We start from the raw sequence: 17,210 nt of genomic DNA, 5'->3' as shown, positions 1-17,210 counted from the left end.
CACCAAGGGGCCCTTCCTGCCCATGGCAAGTCGCCCTGTGTGCCCCGCCCACCAACGCCCCTGAGAACCTGTCCCTTGGGGAGCCTGGCAGATGGCTGGGGTGGAGTTGGAGCCAACAGGTTCTGTGGCTCCCAGGCAGTGACCCCTGGCTCAGAGACCTGGACCCCAGCGATAGGGGGGTGGGGGTGGAGCAGTGGAGATGCCACCTCAGCACTCTGGGAATAGTCTAATGATGGAGAAAAGAGGGAAGGTGCTGCAGGAAGAACCAGGGGTCCTAGGAGCCCAGTGCAGACTGAGCGCCCACCCCTCCCCTGCCCACCTAGGAGGCAGCTAGCAACGGGCAGATCCCCTCCACCCGAGACTGAGGGATATACCCCAGGAATGAAGATGAGTGTCGCAACAGGGGAGGGAAGCAGGACAGGGTGGAGAGGCTGAGAAGTGGCAGGTAAGGTAAAAGCACTGGCTGGAGGCTGTAGTGGGGAATGCGTGTCCAGGTGGGGTGGCCCCTCAGTAGCAGGGGTCTCCATTGGGTCCTGGTCACAGCACAGGGGAACTCGGGAAGCTTTAGGGTCTCTAAAATCTGCTATTTAACAACCCCATTAATGTGCTTTCCCTGCGTTTGGGGGCAGAGGGCTCTGCTTCCCAAGGGTCTCCCTTTCCCGCCATCCCCCACGCACACCAGGAGGGCGGGGCTTGCCCTGGAGGGTGTCCTGATCAGAGCTGGGAATGCTCTGGGCATGGCTGGCACGGCACAGCACCCATCAGTAGGTCTGTGGTGTCAGGATGAAGAGTCGGTCCTCTTCCCTGCGGATCCACTTCATGAGCTTGTTGACGGCGCTGACAGCGGCTGCCTTGGTCCCCAGGGGGCTGTAGCACACGTAGAGCTCGAAGGCACTGGTCACCTACAGAAGGGATGAGAGCCAATCCCAGTCAGTGCCTGGGCACAGAGCCTACCTCCAGATGCCAGGAGGGGTCCAGGAGGATGGCCCAGCGATGAGGTCACTAACTTAGGAGATGGGGGTTCAATTCCTTGCCCTGTTACAGACCTCGGCCCAGATCATGTAGTCTCTCTGGCCTATTTCCTCATCTGAGCAATGGGAAGGGCAGCACTGCTGCATGGGTGGGTAATGAAGATACGTACATTAGAGACTGCAAGTGGACAGGGCTTTCTACCTCCTAACTGGGGAGCAAAGGTTGTTGGCACGTTTCCATAATTAACATTGTCCATTCTGCTTATGAAAGTTTAAACCCTGTGAGGGCCATCCCTTCCCCCCAGGAGCTCCCTGGATTTGTACTAAAAACCGATGGATTTAACCTTTCCATCCCGGGCAGATGCTCAAGTTATGCCCACTCATGCCATAGACCAGCAGCTACTTTTCCTAGAACGCAGCAGCCCTCACCTCTAACATGGAGATGAGGCCTGTGGAAAGGCCTTGCTGCACTGCATACTGGAAACTATCTCAGCTCAGTATGGAGCATTGCATGCTGCAATGGGTACATGCTGCAATAGGTGCATCCTGGCACATCAAGGACCCCGACAAGGCTAGGGCTTTCCCACAAAAGCCAGAGCAGGGGGCAACCCCAGGCTTGCAGAACAACACTAGAAGTCTCCTGCCATGTATTCACATTGTATCACCACGGGGTCCCGCAGCATCATCGTGCTACAACCTAAAGGTCACACAGCTGTTGTGTGAGGATGCACGCTAGAGATGGCCTCTCAGAGGAGCAGCAAAAGAGTACGGCAGCAAAGAAGAACGTTGACAAATTGGAGCGAGTTCGGAGAAGAGCCAGGAGGCTGATTAAAGGATTGGAGAACCTGCCTTATAGTGAGACACACAAGGAGCTCAATCAATTTAGCTTAATAACAAGAGGGTGAAGGGGTGACTTGATCACAGTCTGTAAGTACCTAAAAGGGGGACAGATATTTAACAATGGGCTCTTCAGGCCAGCAGGTCTAACACAGCCCAATGAGTGGAACTTGAAGGTAGGCAAATCTAGACTGGAAATAAGGTGTACATTAATAGTGAGGAGAATTAACCGTGGGAACCACTTACCCAGGGTTGTGGTGGGTTCTCCATCACTGACCATTTTTAAATCCAGATGGGATGTTTTTCTATAATATTTGCCCTAGTTCAAACAGGGATAATTGGGGGGGCAGTCTCTACAGAGGGGGGCAGACTAGATGGAATCATCTATGAAACCCCTGGTTACCTGGTACATCATGGTTGTCACTGTGTTGCAAAACCATGGCCATTTGGAACTCTGTGGTGGGGCAGGGCTGGAACTCAGATCGGCCTGCCTATGCCAAAAGCCCAGGACTCTGCCACTTGAACTAAAGGAGATTCCCCTGAGCAGCAAACAGTATAGGGCTTATGACACACCTGAGCAGTTCTTATTTTCTCTCTCTCCCCAGGTATTTCCCAGGCACTTATCCTAACAGTGTGTTGGTATCCAGGTTCCATGCAGAGGAAATTCCATGCAGAGGACAGTTGAACATACACGCTAACCAGACCACTTCAGTGTACTCTAGCTCTCCTATCTCAGCTTGTTACCCCCATTATGGCATATTGGTCTTTGCCCCCTCTAGTGGCTGGTCCTAATAAGAGGAGAAAAGTCTACTACTGCTGACAGCACTAGTCCTTTAGCTCAAATGACAGAGGCTTGGCTGGTCCATTACAACCTCTCTAGATGTGGGGCAGCTGATGGAAGGATGAGTGGTTCTTACCCAAGCCAGGAGATTTTCGCTGGGTCCTGTGAAGTAGATGTTTTTCAGGGGGCGGGAGGAGTTGTGGGCACGGCTGTGCAGGTACTGGTATAGCTCCAGCAGCCTCTGCTTCTCCTCCTCGCTGACATAGGGAGCCTCAATCTCAGGGCTGGAAAAACAAATTGCCCTTTGATTAACCCCCCAGAACGTTAACCTGACCAGGGTAAGCTCCACACAACAGAGCAATGGAACTTCTTGTCCTCTGGGCACCCCCTTGGGTCACAGAAAACTACTGAGCCCAGTGGGCAGCATGTGCAGCCGACCCGCACACCTTGCACGGTGATGGAGATCACCGGTGGCCAGCATAAGAACGGTCATAGTAGGTCAGACCAAAGGTCCATCAAGCCCAGTATCCTGTCCTCTGACAGTGGCCAATGGCACGTGCCCCAAAGGGAATGAACAGACAGGTTATCATCAAGTGATCCAGGCCCTGCCACCCAATCCCAGCTTCTGACAAACAGAGGCTAGGGACACCATTCCTGCCCATCCTGGCTAATAGCCATTGATGGACCTATCTTCTATGAATCTATCCAGCTCCCTTTTGAACCCCGTTATAGTACTGGCCTTCACAACACCCCCTGGCAAGGAGTTCCAGAGGTTGACAGTGCGTTGCATGAAAAAATACTTTCTTGTGTTTGTTTTAAACCTGCAACCTATTAATTTCATTTGGTGGCCCCTTGTTCTTGTATTATAAGAAGGAGTAAATAACACTTCCTTATTTACTTTCTCCACACCAGTCATGATTTTATAGACTTCTATCATATCCCGCCTTAGTTGCCTCTTTTCCAAGCTGAAAAGTCCCAGTCTTATTAATCTCTCCTCATATAGAAGCCATTCCATACCCCTAATCATTTTTGTTGCCCTTTTCTGAACCTTTTCCAACTCCAATATATCTTTTTTGAGATGGGGCGACCACATCTGCATGCAGTATTCAAGGTGTGGGCGTACCATGGATTTATACAGAGGCGATATGATATTTTCTCTCTTATTATCTATCCCTTTCTTGATGATTCCCAACATTCTGTTCACTTTTTTGACTGCCACTGCACATTGAGTGGATGATTTCAGAGAACTATCCACAATGACTCCAAGATCTCAGCACCCACCCGTGTCTGCCAGCTCCTTGCAGGTGACTCTGATGGAAATTGCACACTAGCTGGCACCTGCCTGTCACTGCCAGCTCCTCTCAAAGAAACGCTTGGACCCAATGAAGGACCCAGCATGGGGAGCTATGAAGAGCAGCTAACCTGCAAAGTGAGGAGGAGCATGTCCTTCACCACTCCCTGTCTCTGGTGCAAAGAGGTCTGGGTAATGTAATATGCAAATGAACACACAGGCCTTCCTAGATCACTGCAGTGGAGCTCTTCCCGGTGTTTGCTTTTTGCCAGGATTTGCCATGGAGGTCTCTCTATGCCCCCCCAGCCCACACCAGTCTTCAAGCCACGCATAAGGGGACCTTCCAAATGGCACTGCCCTGGAAGCCTGGCAGCTGTTCCTAGACCAGAAACAAAGGTCCCTGCAAATCAGTGCCACTCCTAGTGAGGGACAGTCCAGGCTGCTATCCAAGGAGCACTCTGGGCCCAGCACGGGTCTGGGGGATGGGTGTAAGTGAGCCCTCCAGAGCAATCCATTAGGAAGGCGGCTGCAGTTGGAGTCATACACTGCAGCCTGGCTGGATGTTCCCCCTCCCATCATGCCACCAGTGACGCAGCTCCCCGAGCTGGAGCAGTGCTGGGAGCACTAGTGCAGACAGGGTCTAGACCCACTGGCACCAGCTGCCTGGAGCCTGGCCTCCCTTGGCCGGCAGCAGGAAGCTGCACTGGTGGGAGCAGCAGTGGGAACATGAGGCATCTAGGCTGGTGCGGTGGGTGTCTTCTCCCGAGCACCAATCACTGTCAGGGTGGGGAAGCTACTTCATGAGCTCCCTGACTCTGGCTGCTGGGCACCCCCTTGGAGCTGCCACCCTGGAGCCCTGTGCCAGGCCTGCAGGGATCCCCTCTGCACTGAATGCCCCCCACAGCCCACTACTCAGGGCACACCTGGGAGAGATCCACCCTACCCCACAATGACACACCCCAGGGCTTCATGTGTCCCTGACTTGCCCTTTGGTGCACGAGGTGCCGCGTGTGGCTCTAATATAAGGGCAGCTGTAAGCACAAGTGGTGGCTCTGGGGCACCCCAGGATCTGGCAGGCAGGGAAACACCCCTGGCTGGCACTGATTGGCATGGCCACAGCTGGGAGCTACCCATGTGCTCTGATGGCACAGAGCAGCCCCAGGGACTCATCCCAGCTGTGCGCGCTCCCCTTGGCTCCGTGTCTGGCGATGGAGACTATGCCCGCCTCGACTCTCACCTGGTGAAGAGCCCTGAGCTCTTGGATTTGTAGATGAAGTGTCGTAGGTCTGGGATCCCCACCTGGGAGACGCTGTAGAAGGGGGTGCGCAGTGCCTCCAGCAAGGCATGGGAGACACCACGCTTCCGCAGGCGCTCCTGGAAGCGGCGCTTGCAGTCGGAAATGGTGAAGAAGTCCTCACGGTCGGTGGAGACCAGGAGCAGGCACAGGTCCGTATCCTGCTCCAAGTATGAGATGTGGGCATGGAAGAAGCCACTGGAGTTGAACTTGGGTAGGCAGATGGGAGTCCAGGCCTCACCCTCACGGAAGGAGGAGGAGGAGCTTATGAGGTTGAAGAGTAAATGCAGGTCAATGGGGTGCAGGAACTGGTCCTTTCTCCTCACCAGAGACACCAGCTGGTTCCTGGACAGCAGGATGGAGAACACCAGGCTTTTGGCCTTGGCCTGCTGGAGGCAGGTGCTCACGGTGTCTCTGAGCCCTGCTGCCATCGGCAGGCTGCGCGCGGCACCCATCAGGAAGCTGGGGTCCCGAGCCATCAGGTCCAGCAAGTTGTCGGTGATGCGCTCAGAGCCCGCCAGCAGCCTGCGCAGGTCATAGTTCTGCTTCTGCTGGAAGATGTGGTTGAGCTGGGTCCAGGTGACCAGGCTGAGGATCTGGTAGTAGATGTAGAGGAGCTCATGGGCGATCTCCTGCTCCGACTGCCGCGTCCGGGCCATGGCCACCAGCACCAGGGGGCTCCGGCGCACAAAGACCACCTTGTAGCCATCTGCCCGGCACAGGAGGAAGAGAGAGGGACACATCAGCCCAGGGCAGCACACCCCTGGAAAATACCAGGGAGCTCTCGTGGCTCCGGAGGGTCAGCGAATGAGGCCATGTCTGTGCTACAGGCACTACAGTGTCAGAGCTACGTTGTCATAGCTATGCCGGCACAACCCCGTACAGACACAGCCTACACCAGTTGATGGGTGTAGGAACACCACCTCCCTGAGTGATGGTGGGTAGGTCTTCTGTTGGCCTAGCTACATCTACACCAGGGGTTAGGTTGTCGTAACTATGGGAAGCACCATAGCTATGACGACCTAACCCCTGGTGTAGACGCATCTAGGCCAATGGAAGACTTAGCTACCATCTCTTTGCAGCTAATCAACCTACATTTTCAGTGTCAGTCAGGCCTGAGAAGCAAGGATGGCTGCCTTGCAGTGAGGTGGACACTGAGGGTAAGCTCCTCCAGCAACCCAGTGCTCCTGGACCTAGCTAGGGAAGGGAAACCCAGCACTTCCCCTGCACTGTGTCAGAGCCACGGGCTTTCGTATGCCCTTTCCAGGGAGACACCAACACACAGGCCCCTGGTCTCCTCATCTGCCTCCCTCTGTAACCATCTCACAATGCCCCCAGTTTGCACGCACATTCAAAGCACTCACCAACAGCAGATGACTGGATTCACACATGCAGCTGTGGTAACTGCACTTGCAAATCAGGCAGCTGTGTGTGCAGCTGGAGGCCGGGCCCAGCGCCTGCCCTGCTCCCAGGACAGCAGTGAGCTCCTGTCCAAGCTGGTACTCCGGCCGCTCTGTGCAGCGGTCGTCAGCGGAGCATCACATCTAAGATCCAGCTAATACCCCCCGAGGCAGCATGTGCCCTCAAGTGGCCTCTGCCTGCGATGGTACCTGCATGGATAGACCTGATGGCATTCTTCTCTGCCTCCAGGAAGGACACCAGGGCCATCATTACTCCCATGGTGCTGGACAGCGCCTCCTCTGAGCCGTAGCGGGAATACACCGGCTTGCCTGCCTCGCTCAGCACGAACACATGCTTCTGATGCATGCGCCAGGCCTCCATGGTCACGTCCTCATCCTCCTTCTCTGACCGTGCTGAGTCCCTCCGGGCTGTCTGTGGCGAAAGATCCATCTCGTTCTCCTGGCTCAGCCTCATCTCCTCCTCCAGGTCTAATGCCATGCCCGTCAGCTGTGTGCTGAGCTCACTGAAGTCCTTGCTGATCTGTTCCATGCTGGTCTGGTCTGCCTGGTCCCCTCGCCCTTCCTCAGGGCTCCTGGACGCAAAGTCTCCATCCTCGGGGCTTGTCAGGTCCTCATAGGACCGGGTGTGAACAAACATCGCCCCCTCCTGGCCTGCCCCTAGAAACCAAGACACCGGAGACCTTTAGCCTCTCCTCTCCAGTGCCAAGATGGCTGCTCCAAGACAAGCTAGGACAGCCAGCTGGATGGTGGGGAGAAATAAGCCAGACCCTGGGAGACACCACCACAAATGGAGGGGAACCCCACTCGAGCCCTGCAGGACCAATAACAAAGTCAGGCTCGTGTGTCCCCATCCCTCAGCTAGAGAGAGGCCCCAAGTCTCCGAACCCCACCCTGTGCCAGAGCCCCATCTCTGTAGCAGAGCAGGCCAACTCCTAAAGCAGAGCCAGCACCTCTAATGCCTGCACCCAGGGCCCGGCTGGCTCAGCCATCGGGCTGTCCAGGCACCTGCAAAGAGAAACCAACATGGCTGACCGAAGAGCCTAGCAGTCCTCTGAGTGCTGCCACAGAATGGTGCTGCCGAACCTATCTGTGTCCTACTGGGGCTGCGCACACAAAATCCCTGCACCCCTGGTGATGCTGGCAGGCCAGATACTAGCTTTTTCCCGGGCTGCAGGCTTTAGCTAAGAACTGACGAACTCATAGCTGAAGACCAGACCACTTCACCTGTATGGTAGTTTTGCTCAAAAGAGGTATTACATTCTTATAAGACATCGGGTGTTTTGACTCTGTGAAATGCTTGTAAGTTGCTGCCTGCATTAATCTCGCTTGCAATTTCTGTATCCCAGGCTATAAGAAGAGAGGTAAGTTTTATTTTATAACTTTGAAAATGTTTGCTCTGAACTTGTGAACCCAGGCACAGGAATTGTCCCCCCCACCCTTCCAGAAGGATTATCAAAATCAGGTGGGCCATCAAGAAACATCGCAAGCCAAAGGATTAATTAATGGTCCTATCCGCACCTTGGAGATGCTACCTGCAAGGAAGCTTGTTCTGTGGACTTGGAAGCTGAATGAAGAAAATAAAACCAAGTCACAGGAAAGTTTTCCATCTTTTTGGCTGTTTGAAATCTGAAGGGACAGAGACGCTAAGGCCATGTCTACGTGATCACTTTTGTCAGTATAACTTGTGTCGCTCAGGGATGTGAACAAAACACACCCTGAACGACATGTTACACCGACAGAAGCGCCATTGTGGACAGCGCCGTGCTAGTGGGAGAGCTTCTCCTGCTGACACAGCTATCACTGCTTGTGGAGGTGGTTTTATTCTGTCAACAGGAGAGCTCTCTCCCACCGGCATAGAGCGGCTAAAGAAGCACTCTTACAGTGGCACAGTTCCATTGGGACAGCTGTGCCTCTGTAAGCTCGCTAGTGTAGACATGGCCTAACCTGAAGCCAGAGATCCCCAGGGGCTGCCTCTTGAGTCCGCCCTGAAAGAGATTTTGAATTGACAGATCACTGCAACTCAGTCGCTCTTAGGATTAGATGGTAACTCATTGGTGTGGATATATTCCCTTGCTTTAACCTGTAAATAACTCCCTTATACCTTTTTCCTAGTTAATAACCCTTTAGCTTGCTAATTACAGGACTGACCAGAGGCGTTGTCTTTGGAGTAAGTTCTAGGGGACCAACTGATCTGGGGTAAGTGACTGGTCTCTTGGGACTGGGAGCAACCCAAATGTGTGGTGTGATTTTTGATGTAAGTGACCATTTATCACTAAGTCCAGTTTGTCTGAGTGGCAGGACTCTGTGACTCCATGGTGAGACTGTGACAGTGATCCAGGAGTTCACATTTTTTACTGGCTTGGTGAAATCTGATTATAGACCAGACCACCAGCTTGGGGTGTCTGCCCTGTTTGTGACTGTCTGTCCTGAGGTCGGCACTCACAGTCCGGAGCCTCTCCAGACAGTGTGACCACCACCTCCTCCCCCTCCCATCCCAGCACGAGCCTGGGGCAGGCGCCTTGTTTTATGGCCTCTCTTATCTCTGCTCCGGAGCTGTGGGGAGACTTTAGTCTGGGCTGGGGAGGCAGGCACCCTGCCAAGGCCATGCAGAGCTGTGGTTTAGAGATGCTGCCCAAGGCATAACACAGGGGACTGGGCACAGGGCAAGGGAACCCCCAGCCCCTGTAGCCTTTGCCCGCTGAGCCAGCCCCAGCACTGGGGGTTGGTGGAGGGAGCCTTGTCCAGCCCCTGCAGGGAGCGTGGGGCAGGGGGTGACTGAGCAGAGTAAACCAGCCGCCAAGGGCCCAGATGGCATGCTCCTAGTGGGGTCCCCTCCCAGTGGGCACGACCTTGATGCGGGGACCGCATGACAGCCCTTGTGTTGCTGTGACTCGCACATTTAAAGGGCCAGTGCTGCACCAGGGCAGTAACTTGGTTTTTCCCATAGATCACGCCCAGACTCCATGGCACCATCCCTCACCAGGGAGTGCCCCCTGCAAACCCTGCTATCTAAATCCCCCGGTGGGCTGGGGGCGGGCACAGATTGTTCCTCACCCCTCACTTGACAGCCAGTCCAGCAAACTCCCTGCAGCCCAAGCCTGCATTACCCTTTGCCTGAGGCCCCTCTGTCGGGAGGTTTCCTGGAGCGGCAGTGGGGTGGGTGCGTTAAAAGGGCTGGCAATTCGTCACCACTGGAGCTGCACTGCCAAGGTCCCAGAGGAAGGGTCGGGCGTCCCCAGCCGGAATGGAGCTCCTTGCTGCTAGGCCTCCCCCACAGGGGCCTGCTCCCCTCAGTGGAACCTCAGGAACAGTCAACATGGATTCACCAAGGGCAAGTCATGCCTGACCAACCTGATTGCCTTCTATGATGGGATAATTGGCTCTGTGCATATGGGGAAAGCTTGACTTTAGCAAAGCTTTCGATATGGTCTCCCACCGTATTCTTGCCAGCAAGTTAAAGAAGTATGGATTGGATGAATGGACTATAAGGTGGACAAAAAGTTGGCTAGATCATCGGGCTCAACGGGTAGTGATCAATGGCTCGATGTCTAGTTGGCAGCCGGTATCAAGTGGAGTGCCCCAGGGGTCGGTCCTGGGGCCAGTTTTGTTCGACATCTTCATTAATGATCTGGATGATGGGATGAATTGCACCCTCAGCAAGTTCCCAGATGACACTAAACTGGGGGGAGAGGTAGATATGCTGGAGGGTAGGGATAGGGTCCAGAGTGACCTAGACAAATTGGAGGATTGGGCCAAAAGAAATCTGACGAGGTTCAACAAGGACAAATGCAGAGTCCTGCACTTAGGAAGGAAGAATCCCATGCACCGCTACAGGCTGGGGACCAACTGGCTGAGCGGCAGTTCTGCAGAAAAGGACCTAAGGGTTACAGTGGATGAGAAGCTGGATATGAGTCAACAGTGTGCCCTTGTTGCCAAGAAGGCTAACGGCATATTGGGCTGTATTGGTAGAAGCATTGCCAGCAGATCAAAGGAAGTGATTATTCCCCTCTCTTCAGCACTGGTGAGGCCACATCTGGAGTACTGCATCCAGTTTTGGGCCCCCCACTACAGAAAGGATGTGGACAAATTGGAGAGAGTCCAGTGTGGGGCAATGAAAATGATCAGGGAGCTGGGGCACATGACTTATGAGGAGAGGCTGAGGGAATTGGACTTGTTTAGTCTGCAGAAGAGAAGAGTGAGGGGGGATTTGATAGCGGCCTTCAACTACCTGAAGCGGGGTTACAAAGAGGATGCAGCTCGGCTGTTCTTAATGCTGGCAGATGACAGAACAAGGCATAATGGTCTCAAGTTGCAGTGGGGGAGGTCTAGGTTGGATATTAGGAAACACTATTTCACTAGGAGGTTGGTGAAGCACTGGAATGGGTTACTTAGGGAGGTGTTGGAATCTCCATCCTTAGAGGTTTTTAAGGCCCGGCTTGACAAAGCCCTGGCTGGGATGATTTAGTTGGGGTTGGTCCTGCTTTGAGCAGGGGGCTGGACTAGATGACCTCCTTAGGTCTCTTCCAACCCTGATATTCTATGATTGTCTCAGCCCCACCCCCTCCGGCAGGTCACTCCATGGGGAAAGTTGACCTCTCTAGCTCCATTCCACTGTGCCCATGGTGGTGAGACACCAACCCAGAATCCCGGCCACTGGGGTCACTGCAGGTCCCCTGCCCATCACAGGCCTGTTAGTGCCATGGTTCTGGACACGTTTCCAACACCCTATGCTCACTGTCCTCTTCCGCAATTCCCTGCTTGCTGATTGGCTGGGGCATCTGATCTGCATAACAACTGCACAGTTATTTCTCATTAACTGTAGAGGGCTTGTGGGATGCTGTCTCGCCTATAAATCCCTGGGCTGAATGGCTACCCCACCAACCATCCCACAGCAAACATGGCAGCCTTGACTTCTGACATGTATCCCCGTTCCATCACAGAGCTGTAACGTTATTGACATAAACTGTATGATCATTGTTGCAATCACTGTTATATATTTGCAGCAAATATTGTACAAAGGTTGTCAAGTGAGATGTCTATGGAAAGGTTGTAGTTTGCTGGTTATGATTATCTGTCTGTATGTGTGTATCATTTTTGTATTTGAAGTTATGAATATTGGCTATGTACTTGTATCTCAATGTGTTTTGATTCTAAGTAGCCTCAGTGAAGCAATTGGTCAGCTTCTTGAGAAAGGACTATTCTCAGTAAGCACCCAATCAAGAAACACTTAAATGACCATGGACTTTGGGAGACGCCAATCCACAGCTGAGCTTTCCTGGGAACATTCAAACTAACACATAAACAATGGCGTCGGCCTGCAAAAAGCTGAATCATTCATGGACATGTGACGTGCCCAGGTGGCTACAAACTCCATCTTGTTACTGTGATTTTGCACAGGAGAACAAAGGGTTTCTGCCCACAAGAGAAAGAATATAAAAGGCCCTGGAAACCCCTCCATTTTGTCTTCAATCCTGCTTCTTACCTCTGGAGGAACTTTGCTAAAAACTGAAGCTCTGAACAAAGGACTGAATGACCCATCCAAGCTGTGGATGTACTCCAGAGACTTGATTTGAACCTGCAGTTTACTCCATCACTGTTACAATCCTGAACCAAGAACTTTGCCATTACTGTATGTAATTGATTCCATTTAACCAATTTTAGCTCTCATCTATATTTCTTTCTTTTTATGAATAAACCTTTAGATTCTAAAGGATTGGCAAAGCGTGATTTGTGGGTAAGACCTGATTTGTATATTGACCTGGGTCTGGGGCTTGGTCCTTTGGGATCGGGAGAACCTTTTTTCTTGTACTGGGGTATTGGTTTTCATTACCATTCGTCCCCATAACAAGTGGCACTGGTGGTGATACTAGGAAACTGGAGTATCTAAGGGAATTGCTTGTGTGACTTATGGTTAGCCTGTGGGGTGAGACCCAAGTCCTCTCTGTTTGGCTGGTTTGGTGTGCCTTAATGGCAAAGAAAACCCAGCCTTGGCCTGCAACTGCCCTACTCTAAGCAATTTGTCCTGAATTGATACTCTCAAAGTAATGTCCCATCAAAGGCTGCATCATTACACCAGCCAACCCCCATTATTCCACCCAGGATATCTCACGAAGGAATTCACTATGTGGGATCAGGAGAGCACAGGGTAGAAGGTCAGGCGGCCATTTTTGTTGTGGGCATGACTTGGGGTGCCAGTCAGAGTGAGAGATCTTCCTGGCTGTGGAGTCGGGCCCCTTCTCCTGATCTGTTCCCAGGTGGAGAAAGTGGCTCAGTTATGATGTCTGTTCTAATCCCATAGCAGCTTCAGAGCAAGGATGGCGACTCTTCCCCATGCTGGCTCCAGGGTCACTCCCAATGCTAGCTCTGCCACCATGGGACCAGTGGCACTGGACACTTTTAATAGTGGAGGTGCTGAAAGCCTGACCCCTGTCTGTTTCCCCCTCTCCCCCCACATCTGGGGCTGGGAGCCGGGGGCCGTGTCTCCGGGAGCAGGGGGCCATATCTCCCGGAAAGGGGAAAGTGGTCAAGGCTGGTGCGACAGCTGGACGCAGGGGCGGGGCTGGCAGTGGAGCCCTGGGTGCAGGGCTGGGAGCCTGCGTGCGGGGCCAGGGGGAGCAGAGCCCCAGAGCAGGGCTGGCAACTGGGAGCCCACATGCAGGGCTGGCAGCTGGGACCCTGGGCGCAGGGTGGCAGGCACCCCCCGCAGCCCTAGTTCCCACGCCTATGCATGGGACAGCTTAATCCATGGGGATAATGTGACGTGATCAGCCCGGAGACGGGCCCTCACTCACATCATTCCTGCTGGTTGGCCTGTGCGCCTGTCCATCGTCCCAGTCATGGTACCTCAGCTAGGGTGGCCTGCTCCTCCCAGTCTCCTTCCCAAGCTAACCCAGGAAGTGGAAGAGGAAGTTGTTTTCTGCCTCTTCCCCCCCAAGCCCAGCAGAGCAATCACACAGCTGGAGTGAGCATGGCCCCTATGAATCATGCAATAATCCCCTGCCCCTACCTGGTTCCGTGCCCTGAACCAGCCCTGGGGTGGGGCTCTCCGACCTCTCCATGGGTTGCCCATCTGTTGGCACCAAGGACCCGTTGGGGACTTCCCAGCCTTTCTTCTTGTGAACATCAGCAGCCATTCTTCAGAGGCTGGCAGGGACCTGCACAAAAAGAAGACTGTCAGCCCTCCATGTCCCGCTGCTCTCTCGCCTGGTCTTGCTGCTCCCCAGCATGGGCAGACGGAAGCACCACGTCATAGTGAGCATCACATCAGAGTGGTGGTGAGGGGGGAAACCTAACCAGGAATGTCTGGGTGGGATGACAGGAGCAATGGGGAATGGGCCAGAGGGTAAGTAGCTCAGTTCTCTTTGATTATGGTCTGGAGCTCATTAGGGGGAGGTAACAGCTGGGCATGTCTCTGATAGCACATGGAGCAGGAGTGTAAAAGCCATCTCTGCACCACCTATCCATCGCAGGTGGGACACATCTACAGGAGGTACCTCTTCTATGCCCAGGCTGAGATTACATCTGCGTTACTCAGCCATGGGAAGGGCCTGGAGTTCTCTCTTCCGTTGTGGGAGCCACAAAAGGGACAGTGGTAGATGGGGGCGGGTCCTGGGGAGGGTGACAAGGGAAAGGGCACGTCCTCTGAGAAGCCCTGACAAGCTTTCAATGGGGGCATGTGGAGCAGAAGCCTTGGGACGATCCTTGGAGAGCTACTGGCTGCTTTGGGCCAGAAGGGCCAGTTGGAGGAGCCGAGTGGGGAAGAGTGGTCAGAGGGAACAAGACCCATCCCTCATTAATGGGGCCGGTCGGTCTGAATGAGGGGAAGTGCTGGCTCTAGAGATCCTCAGAGCAGTAACATAATGAAAGCGGGTGGGAGCTGGGTTGGAAGGGTAAGAAGCTGGCATAGGGAGTTAGTCAAGCATGGCTCATTCAGTCACTTCCCCATGGCTGGCCCCAATCCCGACCAGACTCCTGAACCAGCTGGATGCCAGCATCTCACCGGTCCAGTGGGAGAATGTGGGCAGGAGGAATCGGAGTGGAGCCTGGAGCCATTCTGGTGTGAGAATTCTCCCCCCCCCGCCACCCCCCTCCCCCGCTTCCTCACTCACGCTCCCAAGGGCTTGGCTCTCATGAGGAAGAGCTCCCCACACTGCTAGCTTAAGCAGAATCCATCCCAGCCACTCACTCGCTGGGGAGTGATGGGGGAGCACAGAGGAGGCCAAAGAGATGGGTGTCCTGTCCATGCCCACCCCTGCCCCCCTTGTTCTTAGGCCTGTCACTAGCACCATCCCACCACTGCTACTGATTGTTTTCTTGGTGTCAAGCAAAGATGTACTGAAATGGCTAGAGACAAGGCTCAAACTCTGCCAGGAGCAGTGAATTGAGCGCTGTAGGGGGGCTCAGAAGAGGCAGGCTCTTGTTCCTGGTTCTGCTGTTGGGTGACAGCCCTTGTGCCTCAGTTTCCCCATCTGTAAAATGGGGATGATGCTGACCTTCTTTGTAACACACTTTGAGAGCTAAAGATAAAAGAGCTCAGCCTCCTTGCCTAGACCTTGAGCAGAGCTGAGATTTTGGTCACATTAGCATTCACCGCCTAATTCTCCTGACTCAGTTGGGGTGAACAAAGCTCCTGGAAAGGCGTCACAAAAGCTGCTCTAATCCTGGCAGGGTTTCTTCTCTTCCACAGTCCCATTTAATTGATCCCATTGGTTTTCTCTTTCTAGGGCCTGAGGCCAACTCACTGGTCCCCTTGTTACTTGTCCTGGGTTTGGGTTGAATTCACCTCTGTGCCATGTGAGTGCCTACCCACCACTCAAACCACACTGGAGTCCTGTGACACCAGCCCATGCCCTGGCTTCTCTGCCCAGAGAGGGATGGCAGTCTTTCCTTTGCACTGGCACTGCTTCACCACTCCCTGCATTCGGTGTGTGTATTTGAAATGGATAAAGCACAGAAAAGAGAAGGAGTGGCTTAGCCAACCGAACAATAACGATACTTCGCTTTTACCTAGTGCTTTTCATCGATAGATCTCAAAGTGCTTTAAGAAGGAGGTCAGTACCATTATCCCCATTTTACTAATGGGGAAACTGAGGCACGGGGAGGGACTGACTGGCCCAAGATCAACCAGCAAAGCAGTGGCAGAGCCAAATATTAGTCCCAGGCCTCCGGGGTCCCAGTCCACTGAATCACCCTGCAGTAGCCTGTAAAGTTGCTAGCAGTGATAGTCTATCTCATTGGATAGCGGGGGTTTCCCCCCAGAAAACCTGACAAGCCATTTTCACATAAAAAGTTGAATAACACACCAAGTGCAGCCTACAAAAGCAATGCCATGTGTGACCCTCAACTTTGTTTTCCCTCATGGTGCAATAAGTTGTTTTTTAGATTAAATATGCTCATGTTTGGCCACCATTTTTCATAACTGATGGTTCATCTGTCAGCAGAACCTGGCCCATGAAATCTTCAGAGAAACCCATGGAGAATTGGCCACTCTCTCCTAGGGCTTCAAAGAGGACTGAGGCCACAGGGTTCCCTCAGCTTAGCTGCCTTTATTCAAAACGGCCACCATCGCCTATTCCTCTTACCATAAGGGAAACCAAGCTGCCTTCAGGGGAAAGGTGGACCTCCCATGCTGAGGAAGAGAAAAGTACTGTGAGGAACAGGTGAATGGAGACATGGGCAGCCTGTGGCCCTCGGAGAACAGTGGGAGATCACAGCTGTTTTGAAAGCGGGCAGATTTTTGTGGAATTCTCTGAATATTATTATTCATCCAGCCTCCTTATCCAGTATGGCCAACCTCAGGAGAGCCAAACTCATGAGTGGACCCCCACATACCATGCGGTTGGCCCCCCAAATCATGGGACTTCAAAAACATCCTCAGACCATGGTTCCCGGCCTGTCTTTTGCCTTTCTGACTCCCCTCCATTCCTGTGGCGCTGCATGTGTGATCCTTTCAGGTTGACAAGGCAACCTCCAGCACACACTGAAATACACGCCTCCCCTGGCTGCTCAGAGGCAGCCCCCACTTACCCTCTCCGCACCCCTCAGATGGGGAGCTGCCATCCCGTGCCTATTACTGGCTTGACTCCCCGTCCCGGGCTTTGCTGCCCCCCAGGGCTTTTCTCCTACCTGGATCCCAAGGCAAGGAGAAGTGCTGAGGCAGCGGGAGGCATTGCTGGTGGGTCCAGGGCCTTGGACCCAGCAGCAGCTCTTCCCTGATTACCCCCTCCATTGCCTCTCGCTGCCCTGGACCCCCTGTAGGTGTCAAACCCTGTGACTCCCAAACAGTTCATGAGTGTTGGCTTGGCAACACTGATATTGCCTTCCCTTGGCTGCCGGGAGGGGACCCCCCTCACCCACCTGGTTGGGGGACCTGCCAGGCTGTCCCCTCCATCTGCCCCCCATCACTGTCCTCTGCACCCCCCAGCCTGCCTCCTGTCCCCACATCCCACTAAACCTGCCTCCTGCCCCGACCCCCCGTGCCTGCTCCCCATCATGCTCCCCATCCCCCTTTCACAGGGTCTCTGCTGCTCCTCACAGTCTCTTTGGCCCATCCACCCCCCTGAGCCATAAACTGGCAGCCATGGGCCTGTGGGCATAGCGTCAATCTAACTGAAAA

General features: G+C 53.7%; 1 protein-coding gene across 1 annotated transcript in view; it reads right to left on the bottom strand.

Moving 5' to 3' along the window:
- Positions 1-760: 760 nt before the first annotated feature.
- MON1A (MON1 homolog A, secretory trafficking associated) overlaps positions 761-17,210 on the bottom strand; it is a 30,972-nt gene continuing 14,522 nt past the window's right edge. The window contains exons 2-6 of the mRNA XM_074959868.1: positions 13,602-13,749; positions 6,785-7,252; positions 5,118-5,883; positions 2,726-2,873; positions 761-902 (exon numbers count right to left, since the gene is read on the bottom strand). Coding sequence (XP_074815969.1) covers positions 762-902; positions 2,726-2,873; positions 5,118-5,883; positions 6,785-7,252; positions 13,602-13,728 — 1,650 coding nt within the window. The 5' untranslated portion in view covers positions 13,729-13,749 and the 3' untranslated portion in view covers position 761. The remainder of the gene's footprint in view (positions 903-2,725; positions 2,874-5,117; positions 5,884-6,784; positions 7,253-13,601; positions 13,750-17,210) is intronic.

Source organism: Natator depressus, chromosome 7, assembly GCF_965152275.1.
Source record: "Natator depressus isolate rNatDep1 chromosome 7, rNatDep2.hap1, whole genome shotgun sequence".
NCBI classification, from domain to species: Eukaryota; Metazoa; Chordata; order Testudines; family Cheloniidae; genus Natator; species Natator depressus.
This window is presented reverse-complemented; position numbering and strand designations above follow the sequence as displayed.